Source organism: Mytilus californianus, unplaced genomic scaffold (assembly GCF_021869535.1).
Source record: "Mytilus californianus isolate M0D057914Y unplaced genomic scaffold, xbMytCali1.0.p SCAF_10, whole genome shotgun sequence".
NCBI lineage: Eukaryota > Metazoa > Mollusca > Bivalvia > Mytilida > Mytilidae > Mytilus > Mytilus californianus.
Window position 1 is genome coordinate 9,381,942 of NW_026262582.1, and position 17,759 is coordinate 9,399,700.

The 17,759-nt window shown below is 32.2% G+C and overlaps 1 protein-coding gene across 2 annotated transcripts in view; it reads left to right on the forward strand.

Annotated features, from left to right (window-relative positions):
* The window catches only part of LOC127717568 (titin-like), a 143,200-nt gene that overhangs the window by 102,717 nt on the left and 22,724 nt on the right, over positions 1 to 17,759 (forward strand). For both annotated transcript variants that reach the window (XM_052223255.1, XM_052223256.1), the window contains 8 exons: positions 2,468 to 2,767; positions 8,003 to 8,089; positions 8,488 to 8,787; positions 9,164 to 9,307; positions 10,976 to 11,263; positions 13,803 to 14,084; positions 15,078 to 15,095; positions 16,539 to 16,824. In XM_052223255.1, coding sequence (XP_052079215.1) covers positions 2,468 to 2,767; positions 8,003 to 8,089; positions 8,488 to 8,787; positions 9,164 to 9,307; positions 10,976 to 11,263; positions 13,803 to 14,084; positions 15,078 to 15,095; positions 16,539 to 16,824 — 1,705 coding nt within the window. The remainder of the gene's footprint in view (positions 1 to 2,467; positions 2,768 to 8,002; positions 8,090 to 8,487; positions 8,788 to 9,163; positions 9,308 to 10,975; positions 11,264 to 13,802; positions 14,085 to 15,077; positions 15,096 to 16,538; positions 16,825 to 17,759) is intronic.

A 17,759-nucleotide genomic window follows, 5' to 3' on the forward strand; every position in this document is an offset into this window, starting at 1 on the left:
ACAAGGCACAAAATATTTATAGAATTATTAAAAAAAATATTTATATCATGTCAAGGCTGTATTCACTTATTTCTTTGCAACTTGTCAGTTCAAAAATAAGCAAAGAAATGAAAATCAAAGATTCAAATGATTTTGGTATTTTGTGAAAACCAATTTAAGAAATATAGTTAAGAACTTAAGTTTGTGCCTTGTTCTTGTTAAATTATATGCTGTCAGATTTTCCAAAGTCTAACATATTTGAATCAGTTTATTTCTAGTAACTTTTCCTTTTACACAAATTAAAGAATTGGGAAAAAATGTATTGGAAGTTGTACTAATGCTTCCTATATGATTTATCTGTTAACTCTTTTATGTAGGAATAATTACTGATTCAAATGTCAACTTACTTGAATTTTATACAATTCATCCATCTGATTGGCTAATACATTGCCTCTATCTGGTAAAGCAGATCTAAATCAAAGTACTTACATACTGTTTAGTGGGAAGTATATGCTGGACTTTTAAATCATTAGACAGTGGCGGATCCAGAACTTTTTATAAGGAGGGGCCAGCTGACTGACCTAAGGGGGGCCACTCCAGTCATGCTTCAGTAATTCCCTATATAATCAACCAAATTTTCCCACAAAAGGGGGGCCCAGGCCCCCACTTCCCCCCCCCCTGGATCCCCCTATGTTAGACATGGTGATGAATAGCTAACAACAGACTTTGATATAACCACAAAGATTAGTATACAGATTGAGGGATAAAACCATTTAAATGTATGGAATAAAAATCAACATTTAGGGATTTAATTATTTGAAAACATTTGAAGTAAATTGAATTCTTTAGCAAAGAAAAGATGTATTTTGGATAATTTTTTATTGATTGATTTTCAAAACTGATATGGAGTCTATAGAATCTGCTTTATTCAGTAGAGGTGCTTCATTTCTTTATAACTATTTCAGCACTTTTTTAATCACAATTTGCCAGCATGGTGTGAGCCGCTAATTCTTATATTGCAGTTTACATGGACTACTTTTTTGGAGTTAGAATAACATCGGAGCATGAACCATACTGACAACTCACGTTGAAATATGTTCCATTTATAAAAAAAATATCCTTCCAAATATTTCTTCTTTGTTGTACCTAATTTATAAGAAAATGTATAAGAGATGTTTATTGTTGTATTCTCTCTGCCTTTCTGTTTTGTATTGTTGCAGTAAACAATCTATTGTATCCTTTCTGTATTTGTTGTAAAATTAAACAATTTGAAAAAAATGTAAGTGGATAAATTCCCCTTTAAACTCAGGGGAGATAATTAATGTTAAGATTGATCTTAACTAAACTAGGTTTATAGAAATTATTATAACTAATATTTTCACTTGGTGTAAAAGAATGTTTAATTTTGATATTCAAGGAAGTATTTTTCCACTTTTTGATAAAAATTTGTACTAATAAATTATAATAGTTTTAGAAAAACCTAGATTCTGTAAATATACAGAAGTAATACATAATTTATAACTATCATGATTAACCATATCATATTAAATTGGTCATAGCAGATGATAGCATTTAATCATTAATATAAAATAGAAAAGTTTGATTATTTGCTTTTGAAGTTATAGATAATTTTGAAACTAAATCCACTAATTTTTTAATGATTTTAGACAGGATAAATTATAAATAATAAACTTTGAAAATATCTTTTTTTTTTTTTTTATCTAATTTCATTTCATCATACTTTTGAAGTTTAAAAAAAATATGATTGCCCCCTACACTATTTATTTCAAGTTTTTATATTCATGCAGAAGTTCATTAAAAGAAAATTTTAGGTTAAACCATTTTGTTAATAATTGTAGCAAATCTTGTATGTGTATAAGATTAATTTCATTCAAATTTTACTCATAAATGTTGCTTGTGTACTTATGTGCCTATTCTGTGCTTTGAAAAAAATATTCATGCAAAATTTCAAAGCTGTTAGCACAAGATGCAAGGTTTTAAGCATTCATTTCAAAACTTTTGTCTTGTTCTGCTGTTATTGTTATTTTAAGTTATACATGACATCATAGTTGTATACTGTAAACCAATTTATTTCTGTGTGGATACTTTATTTTGTGATTAGCATACTTTTAGTGACCTATTTTCATGATTTTTCTAAATTCAATGATGCAGTTATGCTAGAAAAGATCTAAGTGGGACATGCACAATTTTTTTCTACTTCAAGTCACTTGAAAAGGGCTTGTGAACATTAGTTGGTTTACAGTTTTTCGAAAGGTACAATCCATTAAAAGATATCCAGAAGTAACCATATGCTACTATAACAAATAAAATAACAAAAAGGTACAGCACATTTTTTTTTTACAAAAAAACATTTTGGGTTACAAAATAGTGACTTAATTCTGAGTGTTAAGATAAAAAATCAATACAGTTATTTTTGGAATACCTCTTGGAATAAATATTGTCTGACAAAATCTACTCTGATTTACAGTCCCACCTAAATTACCAATGGAAACACCGCGACTGACAAGCGTGACAGGGGAGAGAGCAATGTTACACTGGTTGTCTGCCAGGATACCAGCCTATGCCAAAAAAGTTCCCATCACATACATTGTGGAGATTAAAGAAGACAATATGCCAGGTTTCTCACACTTCCAGAGTGGAATTATTGATACCAAATTCCTTCTTGAGGGACTTAATCCTAATATGAGTTACCAGTTTAGAGTAAAGGCAGAAACCCAGTTTGGTTGCAGTGATCCTACATTGGCTATTTCTCTGGATAGAAATAAAGGTATTGTCTGAATTCATGGCAACGGTTAATGAATTATGGGGGAAATGTTGAATCGTTAATTTCCCTGAAGAAATTACAAATTTAGAAACAAAGCAGTTATGCATTCAAATTTTGATAGGAATTAGTATGTATTATATACATATAAAAATGAGTTGTCTCCCATTTGTGCAAGACTTACACCAGGGTATGTATTCACTGGAAGTTTCCTTTGTAAAAAATCATATAGTTTTGAAGGATTAAAGCAAGTTAATACTGTTTGACAGCTGCTAAAAATAGAGCAAAAGTAAACTTCAGATCTGAGTATCACTGAACAACTGAGGTTAATTTAGGTTTAAAAAAATTATATAAAAAGTTTCGAAAAACTGGCATTTTGACTTTCACGATTTTCAAAGGTTGAATAAGAAGTTTTCAATTTTTATATGAAAAAATGTACCCAGACAAATGCCAGATAGGATATAAGGGCTATTCCATTAAAATGTATGTGGGAGGGTAGGAAGGGACTTTCAAAATATCCCTACAACAAAGAACCATTTTTTCTAATAATTTTGCATAACGGTAATGGACGCATACTGAAAAAAAAACCATGACCCACATTCAATAATTAAACTTCCCTTTCTACCCTCCCACATACATTTTAATGGAATAGCCCTAACTCTTTTAAAACTTGGTGGATAAAAAGAGGGTATACCAGAAACCATATTGGTTAACTGTAATTGTGTTTTACTTGTTTTCTTAAAAAAAAAAACAATTATGAAATGTATGAAAATAAAAATACCAATGAAAAGGTACAAATATTTGAGAATGTATATGTTTACAGAGGAGGAGGAGTCAGAACTAAAACTTGAGGATGTACGAAATCTAATACAAACATTACAGGGTATGTAAAGTGTGCCTCTCTGTATCCATGGTAACAACACAATCCCTCAATTCTTGCACTCCTTGAAAACACAGCTGACGCCTTCTTATATACTGTTTGTATTGTTTTTTTCCTCCAAAAACTGGCCTTCAATTTTTCCAAAGCCAATACCTCGGTCAATCCACATCTCCATTTTCCCTAATCTTAACATATCACAGGTGTGTCGACACAGCGTTAAACCATTATCAATCAATAACTGTAAATTTTTAATTATTTGTGTGGATTTATTATTGTAAATGTTGAAGTGTTGACAGATATGTAAGATTGATTATTGAGATTTCAAGAAATGCTGCACACTAATAATGCTTTCAAAATTTGAAATATGAGTTTTTATTATTACGAAATTTATCCCATCACATTTTTTGCAAATATAAAAACTTTAGAAAAAATTTCTAAAGGACTAGGCCCAGTAAGAGCCCTTTTTGGCCCCAAAATATGGCAGTTTTACAAAATTGTTAAATTGTAAATTTTTAGCTATTTATTGGAAAGAAGACAAAAACCATCTGAAAAGTGACATATTATGGCATATTTAATAGATTTTTCATATTTAAGCTTGAATTTGAACGTCTTTAATGACTAAATCAGTTCAAATCTTTCACATAAACTAATTGAATCGACTGAAGTAGACACTTAAGTGTTTAAAAAGTGTCCAAAATCTTTCATCAGATAAACCTGAATTTTGAGGCCAAAATCGGCCCTTACCGGACCTACTCCTTTACAGTAATCCTTTTCTTTTTTTTTAATCTTTCATCAGATTATCTGAGGTTGTTACAAGAACATGCCTTCACTTTGCCACAGGGCAGCGGTAAAGAACTAACTGTTCACTTTGTCACAGGGCAGAGGTTAAGAACTAATTGTTATACGACCGCAAAAAATTTTTTGTGGTCGTATATTGGTATGACGTTAGCGTCGTCGTCGTCCGGCGTGTCGTCGTCCGGCGTCGTCGTCGTCGTCGTCGTCGTCCGGCGTCGTCTGGCGTCGTCCGAAGACACATTGGTTTTCGCACTCTAACTTTAGTTTAAGTGAATGGATCTTTATGAAATTTTACCACAAGGTTCAATACCACAAAAGGAAGGTTGGGATTGATTTTGGGGGTTATGGTAATAACAGTAAAGGAATTAGGGGCCAAAAAGGGGCCAAAAATAAGCATTTTTGTAACTTCCAGACATAACTTGTGTGTTAGTGTATGGATCTCTCTGACATTGTACCACAAGGTTCCATATCACTAAAGGAATGCTGGGATTGATTTTGGGGGTAATTGCCTCCAAATTTTAGGAATTAGGGGCCAAAAAAGGGGCAAAAAACAAGCATTTTTCTAGTTTCATGACAATAACTTGTGTGTAAGTGTATGGATCTTTCTGAAATTGTACTACAAGGTTCCATATCACAAAGGGAAGGCTGGGATTGAGTTTGGGGGTGATGAATCATAATGGGGGTTCAAAAAATTTTGGGGGGGGATTTATTTTTTTTTCCTTTTTTTTCTTTTTTTCCTTTTTTGTTTCTTTTAAAATTTTCCATTATAAGTTGGTTATTTCTGATTTATATTTAAAATCAAATAATAATGATATGGTAGGAGATACACACCAAACAGGATGTGTAAATTATTATATAATAAGTATTGTGCAATAGCAAGAAATTTTCAATTGCACAGTATTGCACAATAGCAAGAAATCTTCAATTGCACAGTATTGCGCAATAGCAAGAAATCTTCAATTGCACAGTATTGCGCAATAGCAAGAAATTGTCAATTGCACAGTATTGCGCAATAGCAAGAAATTGTCAATTGCACAGTATTGCGCAATAGCAAGAAATCTTCAATTGCACAGTATTGCGCAATAGCAAGAAATATCCAATAGCACAATATTGCGCAATAGCAAGAAATTGTCAATTGTACAGTATTGCGCAATAGCAAGAAATATTTAATAGCACAGGATTGTGCAAAAGAAGATACTTCCTATAAATTGCTTATTTCTTGACCAATTTCAATGGGGTTTTATTCTTGATTTCATGGGGTTCTTTAATATGCTGAATCTAACCGTGTATTTAGTTTTTGGATTTTGGGCCCCGTTTTTAAATTGGTCCACATTGAGGTCCAAAGGGTCCAAAATTAAACTTTGTTTGATTTCATCAAAAATTGAATTATTGGGGTTCTTTGATATGCCCAATCTAACTGTGTATTTAGATTCTTAAATTTTGGTTCCGTTTTCAAATTGGTCTACATTAAGGTCCAAAGGGTCCAAAATTAAACTTAGTTTGATTTTAACAAAAATTGAATTCTTAGGGTTCTTTGATATGCTGAATCTAAACATGTATTTAGATTTTTGATTATGGGCCCAGTTTTCAAGTTGGTCCAAATCGGGGTCCAAAATTAAACTTTGTTTGATTTCAACAAAAATTGAATATATGGGGTTCTTTGATATGCTGAATCAAACCATGTATTTAGATTTTTGATTTTTGGGCCCCGTTATCAACTTTGTCCACATTGAGGTCAAAAGGGTCCAAAATTAAACTTTGTTTGATTTCATCAAAAATTGAATTATTGGGGTTCTTTGATATGCCGAATCTAACCGTGTATTTAGATTCTTAATTTTTGGTTCCGTTTTCAAATTGGTCTACATTAAGGTCCAAAGGGTCCAAAATTAAACTTAGTTTGATTTTAACAAAAATTGAATTCTTAGGGTTCTTTGATATGCTGAATCTAAACATGTATTTATATTTTTGATTATGGGCCCAGTTTTCAAGTTGGTCCAAATCGGGGTCCAAAATTAAACTTTGTTTGATTTCAACAAAAATTGAATATATGGGGTTCTTTGATATGCTGAATCTAACCATGTATTTAGATTTTTGATTTTTGGGCCCCCCTATCAACTTTGTCCACATTGAGGTCAAAAGGGTCCAAAATTAAACTTTGTTTGATTTCATCAAAAATTGAATTATTGGGGTTCTTTGATATGCCGAATCTAACCGTTTATTTAGATTCTTAATTTTTGGTTCCGTTTTCAAATTGGTCTACATTAAGGTCCAAAGGGTCCAAAATTAAACTTAGTTTGATTTTAACAAAAATTGAATTCTTAGGGTTCTTTGATATGCTGAATCTAAACATGTATTTAGATTTTTGATTATGGGCCCAGTTTTCAAGTTGGTCCAAATCGGGGTCCAAAATTAAACTTTGTTTGATTTCAACAAAAATTGAATATATGGGGTTCTTTGATATGCTGAATCTAACCGTTTATTTAGATTCTTAATTTTTGGTTCCGTTTTCAACTTTGTCCACATTGAGGTCAAAAGGGTCCAAAATTAAACTTTGTTTGATTTCATCAAAAATTGAATTATTGGGGTTCTTTGATATGCCGAATCTAACCGTGTATTTAGATTCTTAATTTTTGGTTCCGTTTTCAAATTGGTCTACATTTAGGTCCAAAGGGTCCAAAATTAAACTTAGTTTGATTTTAACAAAAATTGAATTCTTAGGGTTCTTTGATATGCTGAATCTAAACATGTATTTATATTTTTGATTATGGGCCCAGTTTTCAAGTTGGTCCAAATCGGGGTCCAAAATTAAACTTTGTTTGATTTCAACAAAAATTGAATATATGGGGTTCTTTGATATGCTGAATCTAACCATGTATTTAGATTTTTGATTTTTGGGCCCCGTTATCAACTTTGTTCACATTGTGGTCAAAAGGGTCCAAAATTAAACTTTGTTTGATTTCATCAAAAATTGAATTATTGGGGTTCTTTGATATGCTGAATCTATCCATGTATTTAGATTTTGGATATTGGACCATAATAGGTGAATGTCCAATTTAAAATTTTTAAGTTCTTAGACCACATTCAATCTGTGTTAGAAACCTATGCTGTGTCAAATATTTAATCACAATCCAAATCCAAAGCTGTATCAAGCTTGAATGTTGTGTCCATACTTCCCCCAACTGTTCAGGGTTCGACCTCTGCGGTCGTATCAAGCTGCGCCCTGCGGAGCATTTTATTCACTTTGCCACAGGGCAGATGTAGAGAACTAATTGTTCACTTTACCACAGGGCAGCGGTAAAGAACTAACTGTTCACTTTGTCACAGGGCAGAGGTTGAGAACTAATTGTTCACTTTGTCACAGGGCAGAGGTAGAGAACTAACTGTTCACTTTACCACAGGGCAGAGGTAGAGAACTAATTGTTCACTTTGCCACAGGGCAGAGGTAGAGAACTAATTGTTCACTTTACCACAGGGCAGAGGTAGAGAACTAATTGTTCACTTTACCACAGGGCAGAGATAGAGAACTAATTGTTGTAGTTAAAAAATATGGTTTTGGTATTTTCCAGACAAAGTAAAAAGACCACTGATAGACTTAAAAAGAGAGGACCTTGAAATTCCACAGGCAAAAATCAGAGATGCTGCTCCTAAAGGAGGTTAGTATTAAGGTCAAAGAACCGTTCAGGTAAAGGTTAAAGGTCAGAGGTTACACACCTTGATATTCCATAGGCAAAAATCAGAGAAACTCCTCCTCAAGGAGGTTAGTACTAAGGCCAATGAAAAGTAAAGATTGAAGGTCATAGGTAGGATGGTTGGGACTTACAATTAAAGGTAATGTGAAGCTTCGCATAAAGTATTTGATACAGGACTTATTTATTTTGATAATATAATGAGTTTTGAATTGAGGTTTTTTTTATGCATTTTTAAAGTGATTTTGTTCTATTGTTTCTTTTTCTTCAAGGGAATGAAGATTGTGAATATTTAAAAATGTAGTTGGTGTTTATTACATTTTTTTCCAACTAAACTGTTTCTTATGATCTCATCCCTGTTTCAGTGCCACCTAGGATGTCGTCCTCCCGACCTCTAATTACCAATCACTACGGAGGAAACTTGCTATTGACGTGGGGTCCTGCACGTGTGCCATCCTATGTTAAAGGTTCTTCATTAAAATATATGGTAGAAAAACGGGAGCCACCACATTCAACTTGGACAGTTCTCGCTGATAATTTAGTAGACAATGAATATGATGTGACTGGATTGAACCCAGAACGTGATTACATGTTTAGAATCCGAGCCAAAAACCAGTTTGGTGCTAGTGATCCCACAATGCCTTGCAGTGTAATCAATGTCAGAGGTATGCTGTTTAAATATTAATTTTATTTTCATGAGGAAACTTAAAATTTGAATGATTATGTACAGAAACAAATTAATTCTTTCTGCATTGATTTTACATGGCAGGGAATTAGTCAGGCATTGTACATTTGTTCCATTATATTTCTTATTTTATGGTATTCAGATGCTGAAATATTTTACAGGATACTTAAAAAAGTTGTTTTCATCTTTGTTTAAAAGACTAATGAGTGTTTTTAGAAATAGAATAAAAACCCTGTTCCTTTACTTTTAAGAGTGTCAAGATTTTCTGTTGGGAATTAATATACCATATCCGTTCATTCATTCATTCCATTGGATGAATTATAATTATAAAGCTTAAAATTTCCTTGATTTTATAGATGACTATGTACCCCCAGTATTCAGCAGATCACAGTCCCGGGACAGTGGAACACCAAGGATGTCTCGAAGATCCTCTATAGAGAGTCCACTTGTCCTCAGCAGGCAGATATCACTTGATGAAAGTGATGACATGTACAGAAGTGGTATGTATTATTCACACTTTAAAATCATCAGGTTTTACTAGGTTTATATCTCCCTTTTGCAAAGTTTGTTCAGCTATTTGATTATGTTTAATAAAAAGTAGGTAATGCCAAAACTCCTAATTAGCAGCATTCTAGGCTATGAATTGACACCAGGCACAATTATTTATGTGTTTTGGTACTTTTCAGTTGTCATATCTTCCTGCTGATACACATAATTAATATAGCTTCAACAAACAAAGCTCCTTTGGAGCTATTGTGTGTAGAGACCGCTTTTCTTCAGTTTTCTCTCTATTACTAATTTGTAAAATTGAGAATGGAAATGGGGAATATGTCAAAGAGACAACAACCCGACCAAAGAGCAGACAACAGCCAAAGGCCACCAATGGGTCTTCATTGCAATGAGAAAATCCCGCACCCGGAGGTGGTCCTCAGCTGGCCCCTAACTAAAATTGTGTGCTAGTTCAGTGAAAATGGACGTCACACTAAACTCCAAAACATATAAAAGAACTAAAATTAAAAAACATACTAGACTAACAAAGGCCAGAGGCTCCTGACTTGGGACAGGCGCAAAAATGCGGCAGGGTTAAACATGTTTTGTGAGATCTCAACCCTCCCCCTATACCTCTAGCCAATGTAGAAAAGAAACATATAGCAATACGCACAGTAAAACTCAGTTTAAAAGAAGTCCAAGTCCGATGTCAGAATAGGTAACAAAAGAAACTTAGCAAAATGACAATGATACATAAATGAACAAATGACTACTAACAGTTACTGACATGCCAGCTCCAGACCTCAATTAAACTGTCTTCATCATATGAAAATCAAGTACAATCCCTCCCGTTAGGGGTTTAGTATCATACCATCATAAAATATATGAGAAGAACATAACCCGTATCATGCCAACAACTGGTTTTAGAATAAATGTGTTTATTTCCGATGCATGCAAAGATGTGTTTAGTTTTCTAAATTTTATATTCTGTACAGTGTTCATAGTATTTGGAATTTGGGTAATTTTAATTTTACCATTTGCTATACTTTCATGATTAACATTGAGTATTATATTCATTTTGATAAAACAAGAAAAATTTCATTTTATTGGAATAATAATTAATAAAGATTATTTTTACAGAGTAAGTTGATGTATAAACTTCTTTTATATTTACTAAACTTAGTAGTAAATACATTGTACAAGTAAATTGTATGTGTAATATTATCAATGTCAATCCTGATGTATCAGGCATTCCTGATGATATCAATATCAGTCAAGGCTGCAAAAGCTTTATCAAACCCCTAATCTTTATTACATAATATTGTGTGAATAACGTCTACATGAAGTATATCATAAAATGTATAAGATATATGGCTTTTTCAATGTCACACACCATATCAACCCTCAGCAGCACTCTGGGGATCATTATGGTGTCTCAGTTTGATTCCAGTGTGATACTGAAAAAGTCATGTGATATTCTCTATTTAAGATAGCCTTTATTACTACAATGATTTATTGTACCTATCATCCTCATTTAAAATCTACCAAAAAATTAACCAAATAAAAAATATGGAGATGTGGTATGATTGCCAATGAAACAACTATCCACCAGAGACTAAATGACATAGATGCTAGCAACTATAGAATTGTGTTCATTTTCTTGATTGTTATTTTTACAGGTATGCCACCAGAATTTAAATCAACAGTGGAGGAGTTACAGTATGGTGTATTAGGGAAAACAGCCAGAATCAACCTAGCTGTCAGGGGTTTCCCACTTCCTGTTATAGAATGGACATTCAAGGGAAATAACTTGTCTGATAAAAACAAATATAAATCTATCATAACACCAAGTGGAGTTATCACCCTTGACATATTTAACCTCTGTTTGGATGACATTGGAGAATATAAATGTACAGTGGAAAACGACAATGGCATTAAAATTATAATTGTACAACTAGAATATGCAGGTTAGTAATTATTGGTGTTCAAAAATGATGCCAAGCTATGTCAAAAATATGTAGGAAAGAAAGGTTATAAATAGATTAGATTAAATAAATAAATAGATCTGTGTGTTTGTGTACCATAGTGATATCACTTAACCAAAAATTCCAAGTTCATGAACTTTTTTTCCATTTTCGACACAATGCATTTTTTATATATTTACACAATTATTGTAAGTATACTTTTTTACAATACATGTTCTTACACAATTCTCATTTATAAAAGTTGGAGTTATTGTGATTAACAATAGTGACTTCTCAATGTTAATGTCTTTTATCTTGTTGCCTTTCATATCTGATGTCTTCTAGCTTGTTGCCTATCATATCTGATGTCTTCTAGCTTGTTGTCTTTCATATCTGATGTCTTCTAGCTTGTTGTCTTTCATATCTGATGTCTTCTAGCTTGTTGCCTATCATATCTGATGTCTTCTAGCTTGTTGCCGATCATATCAGATGTCTTCTAGCTTGTTGCCTATCATATCTGATGTCTTTTAGCTTGTTGACTATCATATCTGATGTCTTCTAGCTTGTTGCCTATCATATCTGATGTCTTCTAGCTTGTTGACTATCATATCTGATGTCTTCTAGCTTGCTGTCTTTCATATCTGATGTCTTCTAGCTTGTTGCCTTTCATATCTGATGTCTTCTAGCTTGTTTCCTATCATATCTGATGTCTTCTAGCTTGTTGACTATCACTGTCTTCTAGCTTGTTGACTATCATATCAGATGTCATCTAGCTTGTTGTCTTTCATATCTGATGTCTTCTAGCTTGTTGCCTATCATATCTGATGTCTTCTAGTTTGTTGCCTATCATATCTGATGTCTTCTAGCTTGTTGCCTATCATATCAGATGTCTTCTAGCTTGTTGCCTTTCATATCTGATGTCTTCTAGCTTGTTTCCTATCATATCTGATGACTTCTAGCTTGTTGACTATCACTGTCTTCTAGCTTGTTGACTATCATATCAGATGTCATCTAGCTTGTTGTCTTTCATATCTGATGTCTTCTAGCTTGTTGCCTATCATATCTGATGTCTTCTAGCTTGTTGCCTATCATATCAGATGTCTTCTAGCTTGTTTCCTTTCATGTCTGATGTCTTCTAGCTTGTTGCTTTTCATATCTGATGTCTTCAAATTTATTGCTTGTCATATCTGATGTCTTTTAGCTTGTTGCCTATCATATCTGATGTCTTTTAGCTTGTTACCTTTCATATCTGATGTCTTCTAGCTTGTTGCTTTTCATATCTGATGTCTTCAAATTTATTGCTTGTCATATCTGATGTCTTTTAGCTTGTTGCCTATCATATCTGATGTCTTCTAGCTTGTTGCTTTTCATATCTGATGTCTTCTAGCTTGTTGCTTTTCATATCTAATGTCTTCTAGCTTGTTGCTTGTCATATCTGATGTCATCTAGCTTTTTGGCAGTCATATGTGATGTCTTTTAGCTTGTTACCTTTCATATCTGATGTCATCTAGCTTGTTACCTTTCATATCTGATGTCATCTAGCTTGTTGCCTTTTATATCAGACGTCTTCTAGATTGTTGCCTATCATATCAGATGTCTTCTAACTTGTTTGCATATCATATCAGATGTCATTTAGCTTGTTACCTGTCATATTTGATTTCTTCTAGCTTGTTGCCTATCATATCTGAATTGCTGTCTATTTGAGATAGAGCAGATTTCTTCTCATAGATATTGAAACCTAACGTATGTGTTCTGTTAAAGGTGTTGATGGATTGATAGCATCAACAATTGTTAAATTTTGTGATTAGGTTACAGTGGTGAGACATATCTGTGTGATTACATATTTTCTCTAATTCTTCATCAATTTATCCCTTTCTGCACCGATTGTATAAAAAAATTTAATCAACATGTGGTTCGTTTGATCTCAGTTCTTCATTGGTTAAAATACGATTGTGACGTCGAATTTTCTTGCTTTCCTCTGAATTTCCTATTGTGATGGCATGAAAAAAGGGGACCATGCCTGATGACGTCACATAGAAAGAACACATCTTTTTGCAGATCATTCGAAAAGAAGGAATAAATTTACCTGCGTATTGTTTGAAAATCATTAGAGAAACAGATTCCACCACCAAATCTCGTGTAATACGATATTTATCCACTCTCGACAGTTAAATTTTAAATATTTAAAACGCTCGGTGCGCCTCGCGTTTTAAATTTGAAAATTTAACTGTCTCGAGTGGATAAATATCGTATCACACTCGATGCAGTGGTAGAATCTATATATAATTAATGCCTGTAAAAAAGCAATGTAATGTTTGATGGTTCTATGGATTTATCTATTTCCGTTGATTGAGATATTTATGATTGTAAATGTTTTATTTCATGGTTTTTTCCAAAGTCAGCATACATCTCTTTTGAAAACTTGTTAATAGTTGAACATTTAAATTCATACTTAACCTGTATCTAAGAAATAAAAAAAAATTGATATCCCACGAATGATAATGGATCCTCAGTAATCTATATTTTTATTTTTTATTTCTAGATGCACCAACATTTATTGAACCGACAGAAGACATGTACCTAGACAGCCACAAGAGTGGTAGGTTTGACTGTAAAGTAGATGGCATTCCATATCCCAAGATACGTTGGATGAAAGATACCCGACCAATAACTGAAACCAGCCGATTGAAGATACAACATACCAAACCAAACCAATGGTCTTTAAGTCTGAATGATGTCATTTCATTGGATAGTGGCTTGTACACATGTGTGGCTGAAAATGTGGCAGGAAAATCCATATCTTCTTCAAATCTGTTTGTTGATGGTAGGTGAAATTAATCAATCGGAATGGCATGTTTGCTACTGTGGATTCATTTACTTTCCTGGGTACCAATCTTGTGGATTGAGGAAAATTTTATGGATATTTGATTTCGTGGTTTTGCCAAAGTCTGCGTATAACCTTATATTTGTAAATCGTTTGAAAAATTAATTTCGTGGTTTACCTGTACCCACGAAATCCACGAAAATTGGTATCCAATGAATAATAATGAATCCACAGTAAGTCACTATGCTATCTGACGTCACTTTGTATGTTCAGTGTTACAGCTGATTATCTATCTTATTTTTTCTGAGGTATAAGCATTCATATACCGGTAACTTTTATTGAAAATACATTCATAAATAATGATCTCTTATATCAAGAAGTGTCTAAATTGATGGTTTGTAAGATTTCATGAAAACAAAACAAAAACCCGTAACATAGAATTTGCAATTTCAAACAGATTTTTCAGTAACTGAGCTTTTTATGACATCAGCTGAATTCATGAGATACTTTATGTTTTAGTTTTTGGTTGCAAAATTACTAGACCTATGGATATATTAAAAGGTCTACAGAGTAAAAATGCAAATAATTATAACCTTGAAAGTAAGTTGGTTTCTAGTATAAGAAAATAACAAAAAAATAAAAGATGCAATGTTAACATTGCTGATCAATTCTTCAAGTTTGAATAAATTTTTCTTCCACAATAAAAAACATTATTCTCAGTCTTTGTATTTAAATGTGTTGATTATAAATGATGATGTATCAGAGTGTAACTGTTTTTATCATAGAATAAGCCATTAAGTGAAATATCATTTATAAGATATATTTTTTGAAATTTTATTTTCTTCTCATATAGCAAAATTATGTTGTAAATACAGACTGATTTGTTTGATTATTTCTCAGTTTTGTAAAAAAACACCAGAAATATTGAGAATGCTAGTTATTGTCTGTCTAGTATTAGGAAAATTTACTGACAAAAATTATTGAAATTTTCAGATGATAGTGATAATGAAGGTAAAAATCCTGTAGAAGAAAATCAGTTTCCATAGCAACATCCCTTTTCCATAATGACCTCATTCTGTGTGCCAGCATGTTAATATTATATCACATTTTAAGACATATTCAAGATCCATTGAACTCAATTTAAAATATTTTGTATTCCCCATTAGAAAATCCTTTCATATCTCTTTGTTTTCCATTACATTATCATGGCTATGCTGGGTAGATTAATTATTTCTCCCATCATACCAAAAACCATATCAGTCTTAACCATTTTTTCTGCAAATTTAATTTACTTTATTTTTTTTTTGAGCTATTAAAAAGATTGTTAGATAATTAAATCAGTATTTGGTAGTGAAACAGCAGGATTTAAGTTAACTAACATTTTTTTAATACACCTTTTATAGATATAAGAAGATATGGTATGAGTGCCAATGAGACAACTCTCCATCCAAGTTTGCATGTTTTGCTAAATTAAAATAGATTTGACTACTTGCAGAAAATTTGGTTGGCACATGAAATGGTTCAGTCAATAATTATTTAGATATGGTCACTTGAATAGTATCTATTCCACTAATGTGTGAGATATTTGATTTAGTTTCCAGTGAATTAAGTAATTTTCCTTCTTTATTCTGTTGTATTCTAATGTTTTCTAGTTTTTAGCTGAAAACAAACGACATGATTTATATGTATTTTTTTTTATTTTATTGATATATTCATATGTAGAAGGTTCCTTAGACACTTTAACATCATTACATGTAATGACTTTTTGAAATTTATTGCAAATAAAAAAAAAAAAAAGGAAATTGCTTCATAACCTGTCTTCATGAAAGGGAGTTCAGTTCTCTGACTTTTAAAAAAAAAGTGTTTCTTTTTTTCAATATTATTTGACATTATTTAGTTATCTATCTTGTAGAAAGAGAGAAACAATTTCAAGAGTACAATCAAAAATGATAAGGTGAATTAAAAGGCAATATATCATGGCCAAAAAAGAAAAGCAATGAAAAGACAAACAACAATATCAAAACATTAGCATACTGTCATGGAAACCTTATTTGTTCACATAATAAAGAGTATCATGGCTACCTGGCATTCTTTAATGATTGGATTTATTTGAAAGTTAATATTAAAAATTGAATCAAAATACCGGAACATGAAATTGTGAAGAGTAAAATAAAATATCATCAATAACAAGAAGCATGTCTACCCTCTAAAGAAATCTGATGTTGGTGGCTTTATTTTCTTTCATAAAAATTGCTCATCAGCAAATCTTGATTACATGTTATCTCCCACTTAAAAAATAATTCTGCAAAGGGAATCTCCCACTTTGGAGGTTTTAAGAGTTACCACATAGATGATCCTTAATTTTTTCATGATAAGCTGAACCATATAGGTAGAATTATGTTATTTACCAAGCCACAGCGGCCAAGGTTGTCAAATATATACTTTAATTTGTAGAACTTGAGACAACAACCAAACAAATATCTTTCCGTGAGGCTGTGTTTGAAGATTATTACTATCCACTTGAGGAGTTAGGCCGAGGTCGGCATGGAATTGTCAGAAGAGTAATACAGAAATCATCTGGAAAGGAATATGCAGCTAAAATGATCCCAGCATGCAATGAGGAACTGAAATTTTTCTTTGGACATGAATTGAACAATTTACGTCATATTAATAACCAACGTGTTCCATCCGTAATTGATGCTTTCCAGTCGGAGAGACAGTTGGTCATTGTAATGGAACTGTATCCTACGATCTGCATGAATGGTTTGAGATTGCATGGTTGAGTGATTTATGCATGACCTTTGAAGATGCAGAATAGATTTGAAAAGGTGAATGGTGATTATTTCTGTATATGTTGCTGCGTTTTTAAATTTTTTAAAAAGGTATGCCTTGGTTTGGAAAGTATCCTTTACTGAATAAAGACAAGTTTCTGTCGAAAGGTATGTTAGGTAGTTTTCAAAAAAATGAAATTGCAGAGAACTCTTATTTATTTTTGTTCAATTTCTGTTGATAAGTATCTCTAATCCTGTGTAATAACAAATATTTAGCCTGGAAAGCACAATATCTTCATGAAATGAAGACAAATTTTATGGAGAAATTCTCTTTTCAATGTAGTTATTTCCTTTGATGGTTTATCAAAATAGTTTGACTCCTTTCATCAATATTAAAGGATAAACTCTTACATTACATCATTAGTACAAAGGGGAATATTGTAGCACTGCTTTACCTAGTTATGTAAAAATAAAGATGTGGTATATAATTACCAATGTCTACAATGTATGTGTCATTAAACTTCTTCTTAATTAACATGCATTTTTATGATCTGATGTGTAATTGTGCTTTATCAATCTTTTTAAAAAAATGTTTGATTTTTAATTGCAGCTAAGTGCATGATACTTAAATGGTAGTACAGAAGCATGGAGTGTGTAGTACTGATTGTAATTACATGTGTAGTATCCTATCCTATCCTATGTTATGATGTGTGCAGTATCCTATCCTATCCTATGTTATGATGTGTGCAGTATCCTCTCTAAAACTAACAATTTAGATTTGATGTTCACAGACTTCTAATTTTAATTATTTTGTTAGATTGTTTTGAGTTTGATTTTTTCTAAAACTTAGTTTATTTATATTTACATCACACGAGTACAAATACAATAGGCACAGACTTTCACA